At 32.2% G+C, this 27,833-nt stretch overlaps 2 protein-coding genes across 2 annotated transcripts; one reads left to right on the forward strand and one right to left on the reverse strand.

Moving 5' to 3' along the window:
- Positions 1–21,482: 21,482 nt before the first annotated feature.
- Positions 21,483–22,669, forward strand: LOC115882484 (protein ALP1-like). The gene is made up of 2 exons (XM_030900559.1): positions 21,483–21,661; positions 21,721–22,669. The coding sequence occupies exons 1-2, from the start codon at positions 21,483–21,485 to the stop codon at positions 22,667–22,669; spliced, it is 1,128 nt and encodes a 375-aa protein (XP_030756419.1).
- A 489-nt stretch (positions 22,670–23,158) lies between these two features.
- On the reverse strand, positions 23,159–24,239 carry LOC115882486 (transcription factor Adf-1-like). The gene is made up of 5 exons (XM_030900561.1): positions 24,197–24,239; positions 23,991–24,137; positions 23,780–23,927; positions 23,470–23,720; positions 23,159–23,379 (listed from the first exon to the last, which is right to left on the reverse strand). The coding sequence occupies exons 1-5, from the start codon at positions 24,237–24,239 to the stop codon at positions 23,159–23,161; spliced, it is 810 nt and encodes a 269-aa protein (XP_030756421.1).
- Positions 24,240–27,833: the final 3,594 nt, after the last annotated feature.

Raw genomic sequence — 27,833 nt, forward strand, 5'->3', positions numbered from 1 at the left:
CGTTTATATGGGACCCATCTTTGAAAAAACGACATTCTCGATGCCACACGAGTTCAGTAATTAATTTAAAAAAAAAAGAATACATCTCATAAAAAATAAACAAACTCATAATATGAGTACAAATACTATACACTAATTAATTCATTTTAAATGTATCTAAATAGGCATTTTAATAATTGAAAAATGGTCAGGAGCACTTAAAATCACTTCATAGAATATACGAAATATGCAAAAAAATTCCAATAAAAAACCCACAAATGGCACATTAAAATCTGCATCTGTAATCAAACTATACCTAAACGGCTAATAAAATAATACTGACAAAACTAAATAAAAGTGACAAGACGCCGAGATCGATAACGTGATGAGCAGTTTTAAATAATTATTATATTATTCCGAGTTATTATTACATACATGTTTTACAATTATTGTAATACAGTAGCATTCCTTCAAATAAATTTTAATTTAAGTATTGTTAATATAGTCATATTAATTATTATAGCCCGTATGATTTCTAAAATAAAAAAAATCAAGCGTGTTTTTATCAGAATTATTAAATGATTAAAAATAAGTATAAATAGTTAATATTTATTAACTCTTCGTAAGTGTTATATTTTAATATAATTAGGGACTATATATCTTAAGTTTAAATTATGGTAAACTTGTATGAGTTTCAATCATTTGTATTTAAAATATTATTATTATATTATTTAAAGACAATATAGATTTTAGGCAAGAGGGAAGCCAATATGGGGGGAGGACTGCGTAACTAGTAATTAAAACTTAACAATCTTTTTTACTTGATATTTTTCTGGTCGTTCACGTTGCACTTTAACTCTTCATTGTGTCACACACAATCTAAATTTCGGATATGATCCAGAACTGATAAATTGGATTAAATATATTAATTGTAAGGTATAAAAAGAAATATTTTTGTTAAATTTGCAAAGTGGTTGTGACGGTTTTTTATTAGGTATGATGAAAAGAAGCTGCAAACTAAATTATCGTTGGAGCCAACTATATTTTAATTTATTTTTCTACAGTAACTATGCACGGTAGGGGTTCAAAATACGCCTATACTGTGAGGCAACTCCATTCGAGTATAAATTAACATTTACATTCCAAGTATCTTGTTGGAAAATTTTTAAAAGTATGCATAGTTATAATGTTCTATATTAATTGACATACTGAATGTAAACTAGGTATAGTTGTTGCAATCGATAATATATTTTGCTGGTTATTTTCAGCACAACAAAATCCGTTATGATGAAACGAAAAAAAATAACGCTACTCATATTATGGGCACCTATGTATTTTTAATTTCATAATGATGTTTAAAAATATATAGGTACATACTATGAGTAGTGGTTGTGATGGTTTTTTATTAGGCATGATGAAAAGAAGCTGCAAACTAAATTATCGTTGGAGCCAACTATATTTTAATTTATTTTTATCTACAGTAACTATGCACGGTAGGGGTTCAAAATATGCCTATACTGTGAGGCAACTCCATTCGAGTATAAATTAACATTTACATTCCAAGTATCTTCTTGGTCTACCGGCGCGGCACCCCGTTCACCCTTATTCCCTCATTTCTATAAAAAAATATTATGATTTATAACTTTTAATTTTTATTGTGAAAATTGGTGAAAATTTTTTTTTGTTTATGAATATAAATTTATGGGCCATCCATAAATTTAAATTTACACCTAAGTTCGAATATTGGTTAAACCTAGGAATACCCAGGTAATACCCCGAAATATGCAAAAGAAGAAGTGAGTTTAGGTTAGATTAGAATTAGGTTTTAGTTGGTTTTGCATTAATAAAAAATATAGACCTAATCTAAACTTAAGCTAAACTGACACCCTTTTTGCATATTTTGGGCTCCTACGTGGGTATAGGAGCCCGTCATAGTGTCGTGACCGTGATCGTGACCAATCACGAATCCGCACACGTTCATATCCATCATTAATATTTTCCTCACTAAATTCTTCACTTTTACATAAAACCATCACGATAAAAATCAAATATCAAAATTATTTAACGTTGCGAACGTTAAACTTGTTCACTATACGTATCTGGACTGCCGGAGTGCTGACGTCACGAATGTCAAATTGCTTTCCAACGAACAAGGTTTAGTTCTTTTATATTTCTATTGAGCTCTCCCAAATGACGCCACAAGTTAATATAAAATGTAAAAAATAGGTGATTGTCGACAACCGCCGACTTGTGTCTGGTATTTTCAATACGCCTATGATGGTTGCGCATGTTGCAAAATCTGTGAATTTTTTTCCAAAACATCTTTATATCATCATGTACAACATTATCTAGTGGAAAATTTAATAGAATTCTCCACTCATTATCTAAGTCTTGATAGTTTTCTGTGCTCGCAAACTTAGGAAAACTCATTGCCGCATCAGAAATAAAGTTTTTTTTAGTTTTTATAACCTCGGGATCAAAAAAATGCATTTTTTCTAGGTGAATGTTTTAGAGGAAACCTAGATGTTATTTGTTTCTCGCTTTCGATATAAAAATCTAAACACTTAACTTTCACAATTTCCAAAATATTTTTATCTATCTGACTATTAGTTATTGATGCTCCGAAATACATTTCATCAATACTCAAAAAAATTCTGGGGTTTGCAAAACCAATTTCGTATATATCTTTTTGTAACACGTCGGGTTTGATATAACATTGTAAAATTGTTTTTAAAGTAGAGGTTATTTCAATATATATTTTATGAACTTGAGGTTTTTCACTTTGCATTAATTTGTTGAGATTATTAAAAGAAGGTAACATGTAAGCTAAGAAATCTAGATACAATTTAACGCTTGGGTTCTGAAGCTTTTCTAAGATAATATCAGCCTGCATAATGCCTTCATAACTTTGATCTGTGAAAAAAAGTATTAGAGCTGCATATTTTGAGATATAAGCCTTTAAACCACGGATTCGAGAGAAAGCCATCTGAACTGCGATGGATGTAAAATCTTATGTGGTGACACATTGGCAAATTCTTGAAACTCCTTGTATTGGTCTATTCTTTTTGAGCTGTTTGAAAAATAATTATACACCTAAAATAGGAAAAAACATTATTTAAAATATAATTTTAGTTCAAAAAGCTAAACATACATCTCTCGCTAATTGCTCAACATCAGAGGGTAACTTCTCACAAGCATAGGACACACAGAGATGGAAACTGTGACAAACACATTTTAGTACAAACAAATTGGGGCGTTTTTCTTTCAATCTACAATCTACTGGAGTTATGAAGACCCATCATATTGTTAGCCCCATGGCCGGCAAATCCGATTAAATTTTCCTCATATGGTACTTTATTCGTTTCAAAGAATGTATGAATCATATTAGACAACGCCGCTCCTGTTGCTTCTTGAACTGGCAGTAGGGCTGGAAAACAATCTCTAATACTGTAGTCAACAATCACCCTGGCGACAAGGCATAAATGTTTAGAACAGCTTCTGTCTGTCGATTCATCTGCCATGAGACTAAATTTATTGTGCTTTAATAATTCCATAAGCTGGGAGCGGCCCTTATTTCCACATACATTTTTAATAATGTTGGTCATTTGTGTACGACCACATTTAAGCGATTTGGCAATATTTTAATCTGGGCAGATCTTCTTAATTACTAATGGTAAGTGTTCCATTAAAGTCATTGGTAAGTTGCATTACAGTCATTGCTCCGTCAAAAAACCTGCCAAGCTTAAAATGCCTTCTTTGGACTTATAATCCACATTTTGTTTTTCTTTATCAAAATAACGTTCAAGTGACGGTTGTACTTTTACAGCCGATTGTAATTTAAGATGTTTTGCGGTATTTTCGTGCTTTTTAAGCTCGCTTTTTCCTCTAGATATTAAAATATCGCTAACACAGATTCTACACCTAAAATGTTCTGTAATAAATAAAAAAGCCTATTTGTATGAAAAATAAACACATTACCAAGCATAAAGAGGACCTTTTTTACTAGACGTGACCCATTTCCATTCCTTTTCCCGGTCAGTTTTATATTTTTGTTGATAAGGAGTTTTTTTCTTTTTATGCGGGGGAGATTCATGAACAGATTCTTCACTATCGGACATATTTATTATTAGGTTTCAATAAAACGATTTATATACCGTATACCGTATAAAATTAAAATAAACAAATACCGGCAATACGAACACGAACCTGCAATACGAACCTAACTAACTGCAATCAAAACGCACTAGCCTATGCTTATGATGCAATAAAACGCCTAAAGCTGGGCGCGCACTGAAGGGGTATCGGCGCGACCGAACGACACGACCGATCCGAAAGTCGATGTTAGCCGCGCACTGAAGTCGCACGATCGACGGTCGAGAGTACGTCACCAGCATATATTTGTGCATAGACGAGGAGAACTTCTATAGTCTCCTTTAGATTTTCTTTGATGGACTCGCTTTGTTTAAGTCTTTTGATGAGGTAAAGTAAATTTCGCTGCTTGTCATTGAGTTTTCCCCTTGCTTTCTCATGTTCATGTTTGGTGGAAAGGGTTTTTGGAATAGCAGCCACGTAGTATGTAGGTAGAACAAAGTTCTCGTGGAAAAGCATTGACAATTTTCTTACTGTACTGAGAAGTACTACTACTGACAGTACTAAGGAGTCTTCGGCATTCAATTTGCCATAATGATGGATTAGGTGTTTAATCAAGATTTCACATAGTCGGGCTCTGTCGGTGTTGTCTAATTTAAACTTTGTACTTTTGTATAAAATGGCATTGCCAAGAAGGTAATTTAAGAAATCTATAAGGTCAAAATTGCCAATCGACGTTTTTTGTATTTTTCCTCTGAACACTTGTTGAGGAAGATGCTGCCTCTGATGAATAGGATATTGTTTCGGTAGTGGCGAGGCTAATGCTGTCCTCGATAATGTCCTTCGGTGTACCGGCGCCGACGTTGTCACTGATGGTAACAGGTCTTCAACAAACAGTATTGAATAGGCCTAGTCGTTTGTCTCGTTTAAAACCTGGTCGCTCCTAGTATTAATTATTGTTGTTATTATTGTCCTCGTTACATTTTTGTATTTTCTCCGGAGGCTCTTCTGTCCGGTGGTCTGATGCCTAAAAAGTAAGTTTTCTAAACATGGTGTACCTTAATGACGTGGCAATATTCAAGGAGATTATTTATTTGTCAAGTCATTTCATGAAAAAAGTTCATATAAACATAAGTCCGCGGGAACTGCATTGGGTGCATTCAGCGAAGCACAGCACTTCAGCGCCGAGTAAAAATCGTTTTTTCTTAAATTTAAACACCTTCTGTAGCGTGGAAACAATGCATTTCCGGGACATGATGTTTGTGATAAATGGACTATGGACTTTTTCATTAAATGACCTGTGGAATAACCCTTTTGAATATTGACATTAAGGAACACCCTAAGGTATATTTAGGGTAGGTACTTAAGATTCAAAACATAAAACCACTCAATAAAAAAGTTACCAGGTACACAGAGTGGCAACGTTGGCACGAAGTGAAGCAGAATTAAAGTTTAATCGCAGTGTAAAATTTTAAGTTTTTTAGTGTTCCTAGTTGAAGAAAATTAAAAAAAATTGTCGAAGATAGTTTACAAAAGTAAGCCTTTAACCCTTAAATATAAAAGTACTTATCTATAACCGTCAAATATCCTTAAAAGTAAAATTTTTGTATAAAAAGCTACGCCGCGTTCAATACCTTTTGGACTTTGAACCATCACACGCCCATTATAATAATACATATTTGACCCAGTTTTTGGACTACAGCGGCTCGACGTTGCCAAGTGCAAAAAACATTCTTTTTAACTAGGATATATCCTGATATTTTCTTAAATAATGGTTGATACGGTAATGTTCAAACAATTCGAAGAGATAAAATTCTTGATACAAAACAGCAAACAAGAGCTAAGAGAAGATATTAAATCAGTCAGAGAAGATTTAGCGATACAAACAGAAACTTTAAAAGAGAACATTACTGTATTAGAAAGTAAACTCAACGACTTGAAAGCAGGGTTCAAATAATAGAAAAACTAGCTAGAAAGAATAATCTAATAATCTTTGGCCTACGGAACAATCGAAATTTAAAAGACATTGAGCTAGCTGCCTGGGTAATAGAGCAATTAAAAACTCTTTTAGGAATAGATGTATATTTAAGTGACATAAATAATATATATTATCTAGGTAACGACTCAAACAAGCCTTTGCGTATAGAACTTAACACATATTTAAAAAAAGTTTTAATACTCAAAAACGCTTATAAATTGAAGGGTAAACAGATTTTTATAAACCACGATCTTTCCAAAAAAGAGAGAGTGGTGAATAAAGTATTGAATGAGAACTTAAAAGAGGCTAAGAAGAAAGGTTTGAGAGCGTACGTAAAGAAAGAAACCCTTATAATCGGCAACGAGAGTTTTAGCTACGAACAGCTAGTGGAGAGAGGGCATAAAGAAAACGACTCAGACAACGAAGTATTTACTGACGTTCCATCAAGACCTTCCTTGAGTGCCCCGGGTACACCTGTATTCGATCTACCAGTTCAATCTAGTGGTATCGAGCGCAACAAGCTAGAATCAAACCATCCCTTATCCAGGCCAAACAATACAATTGAATTCACCGTTGTTTCAAGGACATCCAGTGCGGAAGCGCGAAGGGGTTCAAATAGTAATACAGCATCTCTACAATCATCCAGTAAGGTACAAAGACCGGCAACTAGGAGCCACCCGAAACCTTAGTATAGTAATCAGAAGATCCATCTAGTGAAAAAATGACAAATGTGCGTGAAGAGGTAACATTCTAGTTAAAGATATCTAGTGTTAGAAGTGTGTTTTAGTGATAAAATGGACTCATACATAAGAGATTTTCAAGTTAAGGATATAGAGACAGAAACAATTAGTGATTTTAATAATTTTAGATCTAGATGATAATTTTAGAATATTTTTGGATACGCTCAGCCTAGAATTTGACGTAATTATTCTTACGGAAACTTATAAACAATATATTTCTAATAGTTCATTCCAAATAAAAAATTATGACCTAATTTATAATGAAGGTCAATTGAATAAAAATGACGGAGTTGTTGTTTATATAAAATCGGAATTTAATTATAAACATTCTATAGTTTCTTTAGGTAATACAAAGATATTAGAATTAATTATTAAATATAAAAACATTGAAAATATTTGTGTATCTGCTATTTATAAGTCTCCTAGTATTAACGAATTAGATTTTATTACAAGCCTTGAGAGGTATCTTTCTCAAAAAAAGAAGTTACACTCACACATTTTAGTTGGTGATATAAATATTAATTTAGTTGATGAAAAAGATTATGTAGAACACTATAAAAATATAATGGCATCTTTTAACTTCAACTCATACATTAATAAGATAACTAGACCAAGATCCGGTACATGCATTGATCATTTCTTTGTAAAATGTTCAACGGAAATATCAAGGAGAATAAAATCTTTTATTTTTGAACATGATATAACAGATCACTATCCAATTGCTATATCTCTACCTATAGAAGTAAACAAACCGAAAAATAACCTATGTAAATCTAAATACTATACCAATTACACATTATTAAAAGAAGATCTCCGGAAGGAATCCTGGAATGATATATATACAGAAAATAATTCAAACAAAGCTTTTCAGATTTTTATGCGAAAATTAACATTGTATATCGACAAAAATAATAAAAAAGTTGAAATTAAAAGGTCTAAAAACACTCATTTTATAAAAGAGTGGATGACTTCTGGGCTTCTTAAGTCAATAAATATAAAGAATAAATTATATAATAAATTAAAACTACATCCGACAAATCAAGAATTAAAGACAACTATAATAATTATAAGAATAAAATTAGGTCACTAATAACAACTGCAAAGAAAAATTACATAAAAAGAGAATTTAACAAAAACAAAGAGACATCTTCTTCTCTATGGAAGTGTATAAATAAAATATGTGGTAAAACACAAAAAATAAAGATATAAATACAATTAAAACCGAAGAAGGTCACGTATATACTGATAAATTAAAGATAGCTAATGCGTTAAATGATCATTATTGTACTGTCGCAGAAAAACTAGCGGTTAAAATATCTTCAACAAATAATACCTGTGATATAAACCGTCTGGAAAACAGTCTGTATTTACGTCAAACTTGCGAAGACGAAATAATAAACATAATAAAAAATCTAAAAAATAAAAAAGCTCCTGGTTATGACAATATTAGCTCGGATATTATTAAAATAATTTCGGGAGATATATCAAAGCCTTTAACGTTTTTGATAAATTATTGTATCGAAAGTGGTTGTTTTCCGGACTGTCTTAAAGTAGGTGTAATTAAACCATTATATAAAGGGGGTGATAAGGAGCATATAGGCAATTATAGACCGATATCTATATTATCAGTTTTTTCTAAAATTTTTGAAACAGTTATAAAAAAACGCTTGTTAAAATTCTTTCTAAAATTTAACATAATATCAAAAAATCAATTTGGTTTTTTAGAAGGCAAATCAACACAGGATGCCGTTCATGCATTGACATCATCAATCTATGATGCTCTAGACTCGGGACATCGAAGCCTCTGTATATTCGTAGATCTCGCTAAAGCATTTGATACGGTAAATCACAAAATACTTTTAGACAAATTAGAGAGATATGGAATACGAGGAAACAGCCTTAGTATTTTAAAAAGTTACCTTAAGAACAGATCACAATATGTTAATTTGGGAGATATTAATAGCAAGCCAGGAAGGATTGAGCATGGTGTACCACAAGGCACTGTGTTGGGTCCGTTATTATTTGTTATTTATATTAATGATCTACTTACAATTAATACAAAAGCAGAAATTTTTAGCTACGCAGACGATACAGCGATATTTTATAAATCTAACTCTTGGTCGAATTTGAAAAGATTAGCAGAGGAAGACTTTCAGACAATTAATACCTGGTTTATCAAAAACAAATTAACATTAAACTATGACAAAACCAAATATATATCCTTCTCTATTTATAAAAATAATGAACCAGATTGGGACAGATTACAAATAACCAATAATAATGTAATACCGGAATGTGATTTTATAAAATATTTAGGGGTTACAATCGACAAACATCTTAAATGGAATATTCATATTAATAATGTAACTAAAAAATTGCGAGGATTGTTGCCGAAATTTAATTATTTGAAAAGTTTTTTGGACGTCAAACAGCTTAGAATCCTGTACTCATCCCTTGTACAATCTCATTTGACATATGGAATTCTAGGGTGGGGTGGTGCGGCTGAATGTCATTTAAAGAGCTTGTATTCTGTTCAAAAATGGTTCATAAAAATTATTTACAATAAAAAGAAAACTTTCTCTTCAAACGTTCTCTTTAAGCAGGCGCATCTACTGGATATACGTCAGCTATACTGCCTAGATGTTTTAAAATTCATTTATCAGGGGAAAATATCTATTGAACATGTTGACCATGAATATGAAACTAGACATAAGGCGTTTTATCCTAGTTTATGCTCTAAAACTGTTGGACAAAGATCTTCAAAGTTTTTTGCACCTCGATTATATAATCTTACCAACCTTCCTAAAGGATGTTAAAAGTTACTCTGGTTTTAAAAAAGGGGTATGCAAATGGATGGTTGATCGAGATAGATTTATATTTAATGACCTAGTTAACTTAAAATATACAAAATAAATTTTCATAAGTGCCAGTGAACATTATGTATTGTCATAATTAAATTGTATTCCTTTCCACATACAAGTAATTCTATTACTTTGTGGTAATTCTTTTAACGTTTATTTTGATTCTTAAAATTTAAATATAGTCTTAGTTAAATTGTACTTAGATAATGTATATTAGATATAGTAGCATATTATGTTGTATTGTACTGTACTATTTTATATCTGTTTTAATTTCAAGAGAAAATGTTTAATAAACGTTATTATTATTATTATTATTATTATTATTACTTACTTTTAACCTGGCTAGATCTCTTTCAAGTTTAATATTATCTCCCATATTGGTGGGCCAAAAAAGAGATTTGATCTTGGCTCAGTTCTTTCAAAATATCAAGTTCGTCAATATTCTGTTCTGAAACGAAAATACTCTGGAATAGTTATAGTACGTCAATTTAATTTTTTGGTTTAAATTATGTTTTATGTCCTAGCTTTTTGGGACTCTGCCGCCGTGTATAAGAAGAATTTTAAGTTTGATATTTGAAATAAACCAAACTAATATATATCATTTACATCACTGTTTTCATCAAGTTGATGATGGCTGATGGATACTTCATTTATTACTTTCAGACTTTCAATAGCTTTGATTAATTTGATTTTGTCCCCCAGAACATTATTTACTAGAATGCTCACTTCTTCTTGTGAAAGGCACTTTATTATATCGATTCCGTCGATATTTTGCTCTGCAAGAAAACAAAGCATATTTTACCAACAAGACATTCACAATACAAAATACGAACGAGAGCTGACAAAAAAAATTGGCTCAATTGTAATAAAATATTTAGCATTTACTATGGACACGAATGATTTCAGGTGAAAAAAGATGGATGTCCATCACCAACTTATTATCTGTAATTCTTTTTGATGAAATCAGGAATTTTCCAAGATACTTTTATTTATTTCTCTAAATAAATAAACTACCGTATGATCGAGAAAAAACGGCGTTAGCGATGGCTATGGAATGAAGATCGCTATCATTTTATATGTAAATTTATATGGGAAATGTCATCGATGTTCATTTCCCAGCCAACTGGACGCCGTTTTTTTTCGATCATACGGTATAACCAACACAGTGCTATAATAATATTATTATGCTGTGCTACCAAGGTGAATTTATGTAAAAATCATCTATAACCCAATCGTAGGTCGCGGCTTTATATTGCATCATATTTTTTTAACATTCATGTCGTGATTGAATAGTCAAAAGTACAACTAACAATGGGCGAAATATGAAAAAAAAACAAACTAAATAGTAAATGCTTCTTTGTACTCTCTTTATTTGTTGTTTATAAACTGTGTATAAGTTTATTCCCAGAAATTTTAGCAAAACCTTTTACCACGTTATCTTTGTTCATTCCACCCATTGTTTATTTGTTTTTATATAAATCCTCTTAGGAAATCATGCATAAACAAAATCAAACAACGCCTTATTGTTTCTACGTACCTTGAAATGTTGATAGCAAATGCTCTAGGCGCCACTCAGACTTGGGTAGTATTCGAATACTCGGTATTCTGAATCCTATTCAGAATACTTTTGACTGGTATTCGAATATTATTCGAATACATTTGTGTATTTGGTATTTGATATTCGACTGAATACTTTTTTGGTCAGTAATCAGTATTCTGGATTCTGAATACCGTTTTTGAATTCCAGTATTCAAATCCTGTATTCGAATCCCGGTATTCGAATCCTGTATTGGAATCCCGGTATTCGAATCCTGTTTGATTTTGTTTATGAATATTGCGTTACGCTTTACGCAACTTAAGCTTGTTAAAACACGTTCGCGGGGGTTGCGGACGGTTATCAATTCGCGATGCCGACAATCAGGTTAAATTTAATCATCGCCAAATCATGAGACGAGACAGGTCGCTTAAGGATCACGATTAGATATTACGTGTGCACTTGTGCAGTATCGCCATTCTAGGTATTTTATTATAAATTTTAATACCTGTTATAATTTGAGTGTGATACCAGACAAAGTACCGGGTGGCCAATTAAGAATGGACGCCGGCTGTATCTCAGAAACTACTTATCGTCTAACTTTGGGAAAAAAAATTCTAATAAGTAAATCGACCAAGAGAAATCGCTGGAAATTATTTTCAAGTTCGAAAAATATCCGCTAGGGGGCGTTTCTCTGATAGCCAATCAGAAAACAGGGTTTTTCTCAAAAATATGCAGGTGAACAGGTATTTTAAATATTACTACTGTAATCATCAAGAAATTTGTAATTTTTATGATATAGAGTGTTTTGCTCTACCTCATAAAATAAAGTGGTGGGGGAAGGTTAAACTAGCTTTTATTAAAATAAGGATAATTCTGGTTTAGGTTAACCGATGTAAATAAACTAGGGCTCGTTTAAAAGAGCTTTTCCTCCTTAATGATATTCAGTATAAATTTTGTTTCCATAATTTTTTTCGTGGTAGCTAGAGGGCGCTGTTTGACATCATAACAGATATTGCGCTTTTCCATAAGAAATTTAAGTAGGAGGCTATATTTCTCTTTGCATAGTTAAATAGAGCACAAAATATCAGCGCAAACCGCAACTTTCTATCTTGTCTCTAATCGGAGATATTAAGAGAAAAAATTATGTTAGACTGCCGCTTAGCTTATATGGTCTAAAAATTCGAGTAGTAGGCTAGGAAACAAAAAGAGGTAAATTGGTTATGTCAAAATATCAATTTTTTTTCCAATTGTTACCTTATTGTGTTCCATATTTTTATAACTTAAGCACATAAATAAAAATCAAGTTTAAAGTACGGATATGTTTTTTTTGTTGGAATATTCAAAAAGTATTCATATTTAAATGAATCCAGGTATTCAAATACAGCGGTATTCAAATATTTTTTTTTATCGAATATTTCGAATTTTAAGATTTTAAGATTATATTCGAATATAAAGATATTCGAATCTTGAGTATTCGAATACTATTTAGAATACAGTATTCAGGATTCATATTCGAATACCGGATTTCAGTATTCGACCCAAGTCTGGCGCCACTTGGCCAAAAATTCTTCCACGCTGCTCATATTCGTCGATAAAACACGCACCACCTTCTGGTTATTCAAAGGGACCGATGATACTAATACTAAGGTAAAACCCCCAATGGTTGACACATTAACGACGAAAATTGCAAATTTTTGCCTCTAACATCATTAATTACATATTTTCAAATTCAGCGATTTGATGGTGTTTACATTAGAGTTTGAGGAATAAGCAGGAATTGACAGACTTACTAGTTTGCACTTTGTTTTATTGTTAGCGATTTTTTAGTATTGAAAATACTTCTGGCCGCGTTTATATGGAACCCATCTTTGAAAAAACGACATGCTAGAGGCGAAATGGAGTTCAATAACCTGCCTAATCAACTTGTCAACACGTAACTCGATAGCTGAATAGAGCAAGGCCGTCCGAAGGCCGAAATGAGGTCTTATTAGTGTGGGCCAACTATTTTATGGATATGGATGTTTAGTCTGGGAAAGCCGATATTATTATAAAAAAGAATATGCGTCAAGACATGGGTTGTTAAGTACAGTTGGGCTATTTTAATCTAACTCTTTCCGTATGAGAAGCAGGGGGCAAATTATACGTGAAAGAGCGGAATAACATAAATAATAAATTTAGACTAATGCAATATTTTTTCTTGGCGCGTAGGATAATGCGCACAATCGATGCATTAAAGGGAATAATTAATTACATCATTAAGTTCCAAAACATATAATAATTCGGTTCTCATCGGATCTGCTGATATATTTTGATAAAATTTAGGCTATTAGGACCTATATTTTTTTATATGATAATTATTTTTTTAATTAACAACTTAGGACAAAGAAAAAGCTTGCATGGTTTCCACCGCCAACGTAAAACAAATTAATTCAAGGCGGTGCCAAATATTTATTGGGATGAGTTTTTATCGTTTAAATATTGTTGTAAATAATAATTATCATTTAATTAGTGCTAACTTATTAAATTTCACAACACGGCGAAATTTCAACAAAATCGGCTAACGGATCTTTGAGACATTAATAAAAAAGGTCTATTAGAAAACACCTTGACACCCCTGTATCTTTAAAATTATACATTTCCGGACACATGTTTATATGAACTTTTTACCTTAAAAACACTCAAAGAATCACCTACTGAAGTTTGGCCAGATACTTAATTAACATCCTGTATTTAAAAATGGCTAGCTAGTGATTTAGGAAGCTATGTTTATTTTAATAGGAAAAAAAATCATTTCATAAAAAATAAACAAACCCATAATACAAGTACTATACACCAATTAATCAATTTTAATTGTATCTACAGGCACTTTAATAATTGAAAAATGGACAGGAGCACTTAAAAATAACTTCATAGAGTATACCAAATATGCTAAAACTAATAATTCCAATAAAAAAAAAACACAAATGGCACACACATAATAGAGACAAGACGCCGACATCTATAACAAGATGAACTTTTGATAAACTTTTTAATAATTATTCCGAGTTATTATTATATACTTGTTTTACAATTATTGTGATACAGTACCATTCCTTCAAATAAATTTTGATTTAAGTATTGTTAATATAGTCATATTAATGATTATAGCCCGTATGATTTCTAAAATAAATAATCAAGCGTGTTTTTATCAGAATTATTAAAGGATTAAGTAGAAATAGTTTATATTTAGTAACTTCGCAAGTGTTACATTTTAATATAATTATGGATTTAATAATTAAATAATTATCTTAAGTTTAAATTGTGGTAAACTTGTATGAGTTTCATTTATATTTAAAAATAGGGAAGGCAATATAGATTTTAGGCAGGAGAACTGAAGAGAACGACTGTGTAATTAGTAATTAAGACTTTACAATTTTTTTTTACTTGCCATTTACTTGTCGTTCACGTTGCACGTTGACTCTTCGTTGTGTCACACACAATCTGAATTTCGGATATGATGCAGAACTGATAAATTGGACCAAATATATTAATTGCAGGTAATCAAAGACGTATTTTTGTTAACTTTGCAAACATTTAAGGCATGCAATAATTTTAACAAATTTTGACGTGAGATTGCTTTATAATTCTGGGAAGTTTTGGATGATAAAGATTTGAATTATTATAGGTCTGGTTTGTTTAAGAAGCTAACAAATAATTTAAAAAGTCAACTATCAAAATATAATGGTCCCAAATTTTTAAAATCATGCATAGCTATAATGTTCTATATTAATTGGACATACTGAATGTAAACTAGATATAGCTGCTGCAATCGATAATATATTTTGTTGCTTTTTCATATCACACAACATTTTCATCATAAGAAAAAACCGTCAATACCGCTACTCATATTATGGACACCTATGACTTAAATCTCATAATGATGTTTAAAAATACATAGGTATACATACTATGAGTAGTGGTTGTGACGGGTTTTTACTAGGTATGATGAAAAGAAGCTGCAAACTAAATTATCGTGGAACTATATTTTAATTTATTTTTATCTACAGTAACTATTACTTATTTTTTGTACGGCGAATTTAAATTTATGGACCGTCCATAAATTTACACCGTAAGTTCGAATATTGGTTAAACTTAGAAATACCCAGGTAATAGCCCGAAATATGCAAAAGAGTGAGTGAGTTTAGGTTAGATTAGAATTAGGTTTTAGTTGGTTTTGCATTAATAAAAATATAGGCCTAATCTAAACTTAACCTAAAGGGACCTTTTTTGCATATTTCGGGCTCCTACGTGGGTAACCCTACGTTTAACCAATATTCCGGCTTTTACGGTAACATAATACTCATTCTGATTGGTTTAATCTGGCTCCATAATGAAACTGTGGGTTCGAGGTGCTATTGCAAATTAATGCAATTAATTCTATATATACGAGTATATATACATACATACCTCACATTTCTATAGTGTCGTGACCGTGATCGTGACCATTCATGAATCCGTACACGTTCATCTCCATTATTAATATTTTTCTTACTAAATTCTTCACTTTTATAAAAAGCCATCAAGATAAAAATCAAATATCAAAATTATTTAACGTTGCGAACGGTTCACTTGTTCACTATACGTATCTGGAATATATTTGCGAATGGCAATAATTAGCGATACGTTAGACTGCCGGAGTGCTGACGTCACGAATGTCAAATTGCTTTCCAAACAAGCTAGTTCTTTTATATTTCGATTGAGCTCTTCCAAATGACGTCACAAGTTAATATAAAATGTAATAAACAGGTGATTGCTGACCACCGCCGACTTTTGTGTCTGGTATTTTCAATACGCCTATGATGGTTGCGCATGTTGCAAAATCTGTGAATTTTTTATCTGTATCAAAAAGAGCTAATAGTTGACTGTGTTGTTGAATGTGTTTTACTCAATGTTTGACATTTTGCATACTATACTGTTTTCTTGAAATTTTAAGGCTTTCCAAAAGTATTGTTATTTAACCTAAATATTTATTGACCTAAAGACAGCGAAAAATCTAGATTTGGCTAATGTATGGTGAAAATTTGGTTATTTTTGTTTCGAACCTTTTTAGGACTAATAATTGACAGGGATATTCCCAATGGCTGACACTATAGGACTTGCTAAATAAATTAAAATTTTAGTTGAAAATAAGTTCATTTTTAAAAAATGTGTTGGCTAGTGTGTAAAAACAAGATTGGCTATCATAATCTTCGTTGGCGGGTGTACCGAAGTTAAAACTTACGTCGTCCAAGCTATCGCCAGATTCTACCCATGAATCGGAGGCTTCTGAATCTGATGATTCTTTATTCTTTTTCTTTGTCAATTTTCTTGGATTTGTTTTCTTTTCAGCTTTATTATTTTCTTGTATTTCTTTTTTCTTTTTTCGTTCTTCTAGCCTTTTTTTTTCTTATTTTCCTCTGATTCCTTTTTTAAAGGGTCTTTTCTCATAATATTGCTGCCAGTTTTTGGAGGTTACAACAGATGGTATTTTTTCTTTCTATTTTCTTTTGCTTAAATTCTGTTTTGGCTGAGGCCAAAATAAGGCACGTTTAAAGGGAGTCGGTACTGACTGTTCATTTTCACATATTTGTAGTACATAGTTACCTGAATTCGCAGGAGATTTATTCGGAATTTCAGCATATTTAGAAGTACCATCTGGTGTTGTTTCTCCTATCGGCGAATAAGTAATTCCTGTATCAGCATAAACTTTATTTAAACAGTCACCGTCCCAATGCTTACTTTTTTAAACCGAGCCAACTTTTCTTGATCCATGTATTTCTCTCTAAAAGTTTCGACCATTTTCCAACTCCTTTAAAGATGTTTCATTCACATCTTGAGAGTCCACAAATTTGGTTTCAAGAACGGGACATTGTACAGCATTAGGATTCCACAGTACTAAGCCGCACTTTCGAAAACCATTTTCCAAGACGGAAGGGACAATTCTATCGTTAATAGCTTTCTTGAGCAGAGGACAAAAATTTGTTTTTTTTGACAACCGGATTCGCAGAATTCTCTAACCGCCACTGGTATATGTTTTGTTTCCATCCAGCTTTCAAAGTTTTGAATACTGCTACATCCATTGGTTGTATTAGATGGGTAGCGGTAGGATATAAAGCGATAAGTATAATGCCTTTTGCTTCACAAAATTTGCTAGTATGCAAGTTTAAATGGGAAACATGACCGTCTATGAATAAAATAATGGGTAATGTTATATTATTTGCTTCTAAGTACGGGAAAAAACATTCGTTATGTATTCGTAGAATTTTTCCCCTGTCATCCACCCCGACTCGGATTTTCCAATGCCCCAGTCACTAGGAACACATAATACAATTTCTCGGGGATTCTCTCATAACGAAAAACTACCATTACTGGTGCAAGTTGTCCAGCCGCATTACCAGTTACTAAAACTGTTATGCACTCTTTTTCGTCGCTGTTGATTACCTGATACACGTTTTTCTCGCCTTTCTTAGACAAAACTTTTTTTCTCCTTTGGGTTTAAAAAAATGCAGCTTCATCGGCATTAAATACTCTGTCAGGATGATTTAAAATATACTCAAGCTGGTGATCCTCCAAATAGCTATGTACCTCCGAAGCCCACTGATGTATTTTAGCTGTCGTTACGTTAGCCCTAGTTAGTGTTAAGTTTTGCGGTGTTCTGATACTTATTTCGGGATTCCTTCTCAAAAAACTGTTATACAAACTTTTTCCTGGTCTATTGTTGGTAAATGGATTTGGCCTTTTTAATTCCAACATTAGATGTTTTACACTGTCAAAAAGTTGATTTTTTCCTATAGGAAACCCATCTTTTTCCAGATATTTTGCCATATTACTAATCCAAGAAACAAGAACTTTCTCCTCCTCTAAAGTGAGATATTAGTCGCGACCCATTTGTTGATGCCGAGGTGTCTTTTTCTTCACTTTATACATTAGTGTTATTCTTGGAACTTTATATTTTTTTGCTGCACTAGCATAAGGCATTCCGTGTTCTACTTCTTGGATCGCTAATTCCATATCATTTTCGGAATATTTAAGTAAGTGGCGTTTTCCAAGAGGCATGCTGTTTCTCAATCTAGAATAAAATATTTGACATCCTTAAACCCAATAGTTGACATCCTTTTAACCCAATAGTTGACAGTATGTCATCTATTGGTCCTGAATGTTATATCAACATGAAATTGATATTCAATTAAATCTCGTTAACTGGGAATTACAAATATTCAATAAAATACCAAAAATATTTAAACGACCGAGACACCAATGCTTGACACCCGGTATCAACTACTAAACCTACATAATTATTTTGGACCAATAGTTGACACACGAAAAAAAGAAAGTCAAAACACGAAATATGTGTGATATATAAGGTCATATGCCTTCTAAATATGTTTCTAAACCTTTGAATTCAACTATGATTTGTCTAGGACAAAAAATACACTAATTATGGAAAAAAAATAATAATACACTTTCTTACCAAATTGGCTTAGGAATTGCTTGTGGAAAGTTTTTCACGAACTAACCGTTACAAACATGTCTTTAATTTTCATGCTAACTAATCTGTCAACATTTGGTGTTAAACGTAGCTAGTAGAGGTCGCCACTTATAAGTTTTCCTATTTAACGTTTGGCGGGCTGCTTGAAAAACCTTATGAATGGTAATTTTCTCCGAAAGTGTCAACTATTTGGTGACTGTCAACCATTGGGGGTTTTACCTTAATACTAATAACACGCATGTAAAAAGTTGATCGCGTCACGGTGCAAATATAGGCAACAATGGCTACTTATGCCAAGAGCGCTGACTTGCTACTAAAAGCATGGCTGTCAGCTGAAAAGTTTGACATTGGAGATAAAAGCATATAATTCCAAGTTGAATTCACGCAAAATTTGGCCCAAATGCAATAATTTTCTGCTAAAATCCGATTTGCCAAAAAAGTAGGGATTTTAATTTAAAAGTCTTAAATTTGACGTGAAAGAAATTCATTTGCCTGAAAGGCACAACAAGGCAAATGCATGGTGAATTTACCCCAATTGCAGTGGTTTTCTTTGGCACAAAAGCAGTGCTATTGAATTTAAGGAGTCTAACTTGGCAAAAAAGCGAAAACGGCAAATGCGCGGAATCATTTGCCATTAAAGCATTAGTTTTTTCAGTGTTGTTTTACCATTTCAGCATTCTTTTGGATTTTTTTGACCACAAATGAAGTAATGCTCGGCTGCGCTTTTACGCTTCTACAAGCCAATAAATGCCTTTCTGAGGTGCTGTGCTTTTTAAGGACATCTTTCCCTGAGGAAATTTTTATCTATATATTGCAAGGTTTACAGTTGGCATAATTTATAAGTTTTTCGAACTTATTTGCAGCCAGCCAGGAAATTCGAGCTCCCTCTCTTTTTTATAACATTGGAGATGTTTTTTTCTTTTTATCCTCCTGCTCGTACTTGATTGCGGTTCTTCATCCCCCGATGACATTCTAATTATTTTTTAATTTAACTTTAATTCGGTTATAGATATTTTTGCAGAAAATAAATAATTTGTTCTATAACCTAGGTGGCTAGATGCTACTCTACACTGAAAAAACAAATCTATCGGCCTAATGGCGAACGCACTTGAACCAATTTCGCCATGCTCTTGATATATGCCAAATGCATGGTACAATTGGGGTAATTTCAAGATGCATATGGGATAAACGCTTTAGAATCGCTGGTTGCAAAGACTACAGCCTTATCTTGAAAGTATTGCGATTTGCATGACTTCATACCAAAGTCTTAAGAGTTCATTATCAAAAATCTGCGAATTTACGGCAGAAGCACTTCAACTTTGTTATGAAGTACTGCGAATTTGCGATAAAAGCACTTCGAATTTGTTATAAAACACTGCGAATTTGTGACAAACGTACTTCGAATTTGTAACAACATAGTGGAAATTTGCGACAAAATCATTGCGAATTTGTAATAAAGCTTTGCAAGTATGTGACAAAAGCACTTCGAATTTGTTATAAAACACTGCGAATTTGTGACAAACGTACTTCAAATTTGTAACAACATAGTGGAAATTTGCGACAAAATCATTGCGAATTTGTAATAAAGCTTTGCAAATATGTGACAAAAGCACTTCGAATTTGTTATAAAACACTGCGAATTTGTGACAAAAGCACTTCGAATTTGTAACAACATAGTGGAAATTTGCGACAAAATCATTGCGAATTTGTAATCAAGCTTTGCAAATATGTGAAAAAAGCACTTCGAATTTGTAATAACACAGTGAGAATTTGAGAAAAAATCATTGCGAATTTGTAACAAAGGCACTGTGGTTTTTGTAACTAAAGCACTGGGAATTTGTAACAAAAATTCACCTTTACCCTAATCATACATGGTCAATTTTTCTTTCAAATATATTTGCAAATAAGCGTTATTTGAGTGGATGTGGCGTTATTTATGCCTAATTAAGGTACATAACAATATAAATTATTTGCAGCAAATATATTTGAAATAAAAATTTACTTTGTATGGTTCGGGTTAGGGTAAATTTAAAAATAATACAAAATTTAAAAAAAAATTATTATTTATTTGGATGTAACTTTGTTTAACAAAAATAAAACTTTTTTTTAAAGATAACTTAAGCTAAAAATAAAAGAACATTTTAAGTTTGATAAAGGCTAAAAAATTTATAATTTTTATTTATTTATTAATATCTCTGAAATTATCAAAATATATTTACTCATGTCTTAGGATTATGTAAAGTGATTTGAAAGGAAGCCAAAAATGCAATAATATACAAGGTGTTCCATTTAAAAAAAAAACTCATCCCAGTCCACTCACACTAAGAACGATCAGTCTTTCTTGGTCCTAACCACCCTATAGAAGTTAAAATATTTTCCTGAAATACATCCTCGTACATACTTTAAGGTCGATTTATAAACTCTACAGTTGGCTTTGGATTTGGCGTTGGCGTTGGATTTGCCGTCGACCGTTCGTAGCGCCGCAAAATCGCATTTATAAACTCGACGGTTGACAGTTGGCTTTGGCCGTTTTGGGCAGATCTAACCTTACATTTTTGTTTACTTTTTACTTGAGAGTAGCAGAGTCTATAGTGCGTTTTTAGAGACGAAAGTGTCTAAAGTTTTGATTTTTTGTTCGAGATTTTTAATTATGGATTTGGAAAGTAATGGTCTTGATGAAACTACCCTATTAGGGTTATTGGAAGTGACGTTATGCATGTATGCGTACCACAAAATAAATACACGTCGTCGGCAGTTTAAAGTGAGGCCTATTAATAGGACCAGAAGGAGAATGGGAGGATTTCAGTACTACAAGAACATGAAATCTTGGGATAAAGATCAATTCTTCAAATACACCCGAATGACCGTTGCTGCTTTTGAGAAACTCTTGCAAAAAATAAAACACCACATAGAAAGACAATTAAGATCTGATGGAATCTCCCCAGAGGAAAGATTGGTGATAACACTGCAGTAAGCCCCATTATTTTTCAAACAATAAACATATAATTAATACCTATATATTTTTTTAGATATTTATCTCAGGGCACAAGCATGCAAGCTTTGGTTTGGAATTTTCATGTTGGACATGCAACTGTTCACTGCATTGTGAATGAAACTTGCCAGGTACTATGGAATGTTCTTAGTCCTATTTATTTAAAAAGTCCTAACACTGAAAAAGAGTGGAAAGATATTAGTGATGGTTTTTGGAGTAGGTGGAACTTTCCAAATTGCATAGGGGCCCTGGATGGGAAGCACATCAATATTAAAGCACCGGCTAAAAGTGGTTCATTGTATTTTAACTACAAAAAAAACTTTAGCATTGTGCTTTTGGCAGCCTGTGATAGTGCATATAAATTTACATTAGTGGACATTGGTGCTTATGGTTCTAGCAGTGATGGGGGTGTTTTTAAAAATAGTGTGTTTGGACAAAGGTTAGAGGAGGATGACATGTATGTACCCAAAAACAGCAATTTGCCATTTTCAAATGTTCAAATGCCTTATTTTTTTGTGGCTGATGAGGCATTTCCTCTAAAAAAAGTTATAATGAGGCCATATCCAGGAAAAAATTTATCAAGAATACAAAGAATTTTCAATTATCGGTTGTCAAGGGCACGTCAGCTAATTGAAAACACTTTTGGAATTTTTGCAGCACGTTGGCGAATTTTAAAAACCAACATAAATGCAAAAGTAGAAAATGTTGACAATATTGTCAAGGCAGTGGTTGTTCTTCACAACTATTGCCAAACAGAGCTGTCACATGACTACTGTCCACCAAACTATGTTGACACCGAAGGAATGACAAATGGAGGTTGGAGAGATGAGCAGACTCCTCTAACTTCTGTTGGTAGATTATCTACTAATGTGTCCCGTAGAGAGTTCTACGAAAATAGAAACATTTTAGCTGACTATTTGGTTTCAGATGTGGGAAAAGTTTCTTGGCAGGAACAAATTATTGACAGTGGCTTATTATTAAATTAAGTTTGATTTATGTATATCTTTAAATTATTTGTAGTATGTTTTTTTTAATAGTTAAGTTTGTTAGACACACTGTATATATTATATATCTATAGGCTTTTTAATAATTATTATTATATTTATGTGGCTACCTAACACCTCTATTTTAATACAATAAACCTTTTTAGTCAATAATTTTGTATAAAACATTTTTTTTCTTTAAATAAAGAACGCTATTAATTTTTTTTTTGTTAATTTACCTAGGTCTTTTGAATTGTAATAATTTATAGTTAATATAGGTAGTTATGATTAGTAATTTTTATTTTATTAAATAAATTATTTTTATAAACTGTGTTTAATTTTAATGTTTTAAAGTATAAGTGGCAGACAAAAATATATTTATATCAGGGCAAGTGAGATGAATAATAAAACCAAAATAAAGATATAAAAATATTTAATAAACTATAACTATAAAACAAACTAGAGTAATAAAATAACGAACTAAACTTATAACTATTCGTCATCCTCTAAAATTAATAACATTTTTCTCCTTTTTCTTTTTGCTTCATCTGCTGGCATTTCAGCCAGCCTCGAGTAGGCATATTCAGCAAATGTTTTGTTAGCATCCTTTTGTTCGGATCCTTTGGCCCTCTGGATATCTAATGTCTCACAGATTTTCTTCGCCACATTTAAGAATTCGTCTCCTTCCCTTCCCTTTCTTTTTCCAGCTTTAGCTGAAAGTAACAATGTTGATAATTATTAGCATTTTTACCACACCATAGTTTTATTACATATTGCTACTAAAACACAAGAAAAAAACTTACGATTTGATGAGCTAGGGGTGTTTACAATAGCAATTTCTGGTTCCTTTCGAGGTTCTCTGGATACTGGTACTTCTCTGGATACTGGTATTTCATCCTCCATCTCTTCACTCTCTGGAGAGAATATATGATTTTCTAGAGTGGTTGACCACACAGAGCAGGCAGAGTTTGATCGACTACTGCTCTGTGTAGAGGTGGATGGCTGGGGCTGCATCGAAGTTGATATGGTTTTTAGTTTGGTACTTGTAAATGTTCTAAAAATAAAATATTTTTTGTATTATTTGTAAATGTTTACATAAATAAGTATAATTACTTTCTGGGTCTTGTGTATTTTTCATAAAATAGCATGTGATGAAAATACACCCAACTGGAATCTGGGGCCCCAGACCCCGAAGTACATTTATTTTTTTCCTTCACAAACCGGTCACGAAGAAGCTTCCACATCTTTGGACATTTTTCAGCTAGAATAAAATATTTTTTTAGGTAATGTAGGTATATAAAACTAGACAAAGCTTACCAGCAACATTGTTGATAAGGCCAATTTCTGACCATGCCAAATTCTTTTTTTTTCAGGTTTTTGTAATCCTTGTGGGTCATATTGTATAAATATTCATAGGACTGAATACTCTCTATGAATAGACCCACATCAATTTCAGCCAACAAATTTTGAGCTATAAAATTAAATAAAAATACAATAACCAAAGTATATATTTTTATACCATTTGCTTACATTGCCTTTCTCCTCCATCCACATCAGAATTGTCAATTTCCATTTTTAAATTTTGGTAAAAAAGAAACACAAGGAATTCAGGAACACAAAAAACACAACTTCATACACAGAGATAACGAGATAAAATGGTCGTACTGTACGGTATACGGCGTACGGTACCCACGCCAGCCGTGCCCACGCTAAATGTGGAATTCCCATATTTCACGCACGTGATCGCTCTTTACTATTCTATTGGCTGTAACGTCATTTGCTACGTGGTGCTACGGACGGCGAACCGCCGCGAACGGTAAAAAGTTAAACATAATTCAAGTCCGACGGCAACCGGGCGCCAAAGCCAACGCCAACCGTGTTTATAAATGCTCTTATGGTAATATACAGTTTTAAGAATTGGGCGGCGGCGCCAACGCCAAAGCCAAATCCAACTGTGAGTTTATAAATCCTACTTTAGATTTAAACTTAAACAAAATTCCCAAGTTTTTTATTCTAGGAGCTACAGATGCCCGACGCACTATTGCCGGACCCTGTATATCAACAAATAAAATAAGTAACTTTGAATACATACTTGTCCATTAAGACTAACTTAACAAAATTAATGTTTTTAAATATGTATGAACTATAAAAACTAGATACATACAGAGTCATTTTTTATATACAGGGTGTCCCAGGCTGAGCGTGCATTAGAAGTTTCTAGAGAACTACAATATCTATATCGGAGATTTTTTGCACATCACTGTTTCACAACGAGATCTATCGATTAAAAATATTTTCAATATGGCGGCATTTCCGGAAATACCGGAAGTTGGCAGCAACTTTCTTATTTTAAATGGGTACCCCCATTTTTTTTATTGCATGCTTAAAGTCTCCGTAAAATTCTATTGCTGTTAAACACACTATATCTAACATTAACCGTTTTTGAGAAAAAAAATATTTAAAATTTTTGGACGGAAAAACCTACCTGTCAAAAAAATGTGTATAGCCTAAAAGTCAAATTTAGTCATTACCACAGCCACTGTGACATAAAGAGAATGGCTATCTGTCTCAAAAATGAGTGAGTGTGGCTATCTATGGAGGTGTGTGGCTATCTCTCTAGTGTGGCTATCTCATGAGAGTGGCTATCTATCTCAAAAATTAAATTGTTCAAAAGTCATATAGTAATGGCGGTAGCTGTCATGGAAATGGGGGATTAAAAAAATATTTTTTTCAAATGGAAACTCACTTTTTTTATTTCACTAATGAAAAGGGTTTTCAAATCGTTATTTTCTAACTATACATATTCCTATACGTAAAATAAATCGTTTTTAAGATATTTAAGATTTAATTTGAAAACGTATATTTTTCTTGATTTTATCTAGCTTCCTTTGACATTAAGTGTCAAACGGTCAGACAATTTATTTCCATCTGTCAGAAAACGAATTATTTGAATTTCCTATATAATAAATACTGCCTACTTAAGAGTTTAAAAAGTGTATTTATAAAAATATATCTCGTATTTTCGCTCTTTAGTGATATCTAAAAGTTGATATTATTAGTAATATTGAATTGTTGAATATTCCGTTTGAAGAAATAATGAAAAATGAAAAAAAAACGCGCAAAGTTGACTCGGAAATGATACTGCTTTTTGAACAAAGCGTCATAATATGACATGGCCACGTTTAAAGTCATAGGCTACCGGTTAAAATCAAGAAAAATATACGCTTTAAAACTAAATTTTAAATAACTTAAAAACGATTTATTTTAGGTATAGGAACATATAGTCAAAAAGTAACAAATTGAAAAGCCTTTTCACTAGTGAAATATAAAAAATGGGTTTCCATTTGAAAAAAAATGATTTAAGATAATTTATTAATCGCTTAATTCTATGACAGCTGCGGCCATTATTATATGACATTCGAACAATTTAATTTTTGAAATAGGTAGCCACATGTTTTCTCTTATGGTACAGTGGCTGTAATAATCACTAAATTTGACCTTTACTAAACACATATTTTTGACAGGCAGTTTTTTTCGTTCAAAAATTTTAAATATTTTTTTTTCTCAAAAACGGTTAATGTAGATATAGCGTGTTTAATATCAAAATTCATAAAATTTTACAGAGAATTTAAGTATGTAATAAAAAATGGGGGCACCCATTTAAAATAAGAAAGTTGCTGTCAACTTCCGGTATTTCCGGAAGTCCCACCATATTGAAAATATTTTTAATCCATAGATCTCGTTGTGAAACTACGATGTCCAAAAAATTTCCGAGCTAGATGTTGTGGTTCTCTAGGAACTTCTAATACACGCTCAGCCTGGGACACCCTGTATATTATATTAACTTTTTGTATCACTGTGTAGAAAAAATATGCACAGCGCTATAAAAAAGTTAAAGGAACTAGAAAAGAAAATAAATAAAATGGCCCTGTAAAAATCAACAGAAACATTATTATTCTAATAGAACTAATCACAACCAGTCTTTGGTAGTATTTGTACTAAAAATGTATTTTTGTTTAACACCTATACCTACGAAATTTGGTAATGTTTACATCAGTCTCGTTTAGCTGAACAATCAACTATTGTGCTGTATACCTAAGGACATAATAATATGTATGTCATAAGAACTTGACTAACATTCATCAGTCTTATTTAGTCGTACAAAAAACTGTTTTGCGGTCTGAAGTATAATGCATATTAAAGTAATATTTGCACTGCAATGATGAAAACAAATGTAAGTTTAAAATTTTTGTTTGCCTTTGGGTCACTTCATAATATTGTATATGGTTGGAAAATCCCAAAGTTTTTAAATTTGAAATCACAAAACATAAAATATCGTTTTTGTCTAGAACTATATGTTTAATAACACCAGACATATCATCTCCAGGATTTTTCATTGGAATTTGCAGTACTAAACCTATTTCAACACTGATCCAGTTAATTTCTATAGCATCGTTAGTAAATACACCAGGAAAAGTGTTTCTTAAACTTAAGAAACACTTTTCCCACATGAAAACTTTCATGTAAAACAAAAGAGGGTCCTTGATCAAATGATAAGTTTGGGTCTTTTTTACTTAGAATCCTTGCAGAAAATCTTAATTGTTGTTTAACTGACAATGATTTTATCAAATTTTTTCTGCAGGTTATCGAATTAGCGCTTATTTTTAGAAGGCGATGAAATGATTCATATCTCATCACCAGACCAATAGTACCTCGGGGGTCCCAATAAACGTATTATTTTTGGGTAATGAAGCAGGAAATGATATTTTGGTTTCAGAGTGTCTTCGAATAATTCTAAAAAAAGTGAATGGTGTTCCGCAATCAGGGAGGTTAGATACACCAAAGACCACTCTGAAAAGCTTTCGGCTAGAAGATTCTCCAAAACCTGTACAGTAAGTGTATAAAAAATCCACAACCTGTCATATTCGGGTATGAGATCGCCAATTAATACACCTAAATATAATGTAAGAGACATCATTTCCGATGCACTTATTACTAGCATATTTTTTTAAGTGTTCTTGTTTTATTTGGGGTATGTTATTTCCTAAGTCTACTTTTGAAAACTTAAAAAACTTGATTCTTTCGTTAAGAAGATTTAGTGAAAGATATTTGGCCTTTATTAAATGATTTATTATAAATGCCAAATCATATCGCAAAACTCCTAAGA

Source organism: Sitophilus oryzae, unplaced genomic scaffold (assembly GCF_002938485.1).
Source record: "Sitophilus oryzae breed Bouriz unplaced genomic scaffold, Soryzae_2.0 scaffold_177_pilon_pilon, whole genome shotgun sequence".
Taxonomy (NCBI): Eukaryota; Metazoa; Arthropoda; class Insecta; order Coleoptera; family Curculionidae; genus Sitophilus; species Sitophilus oryzae.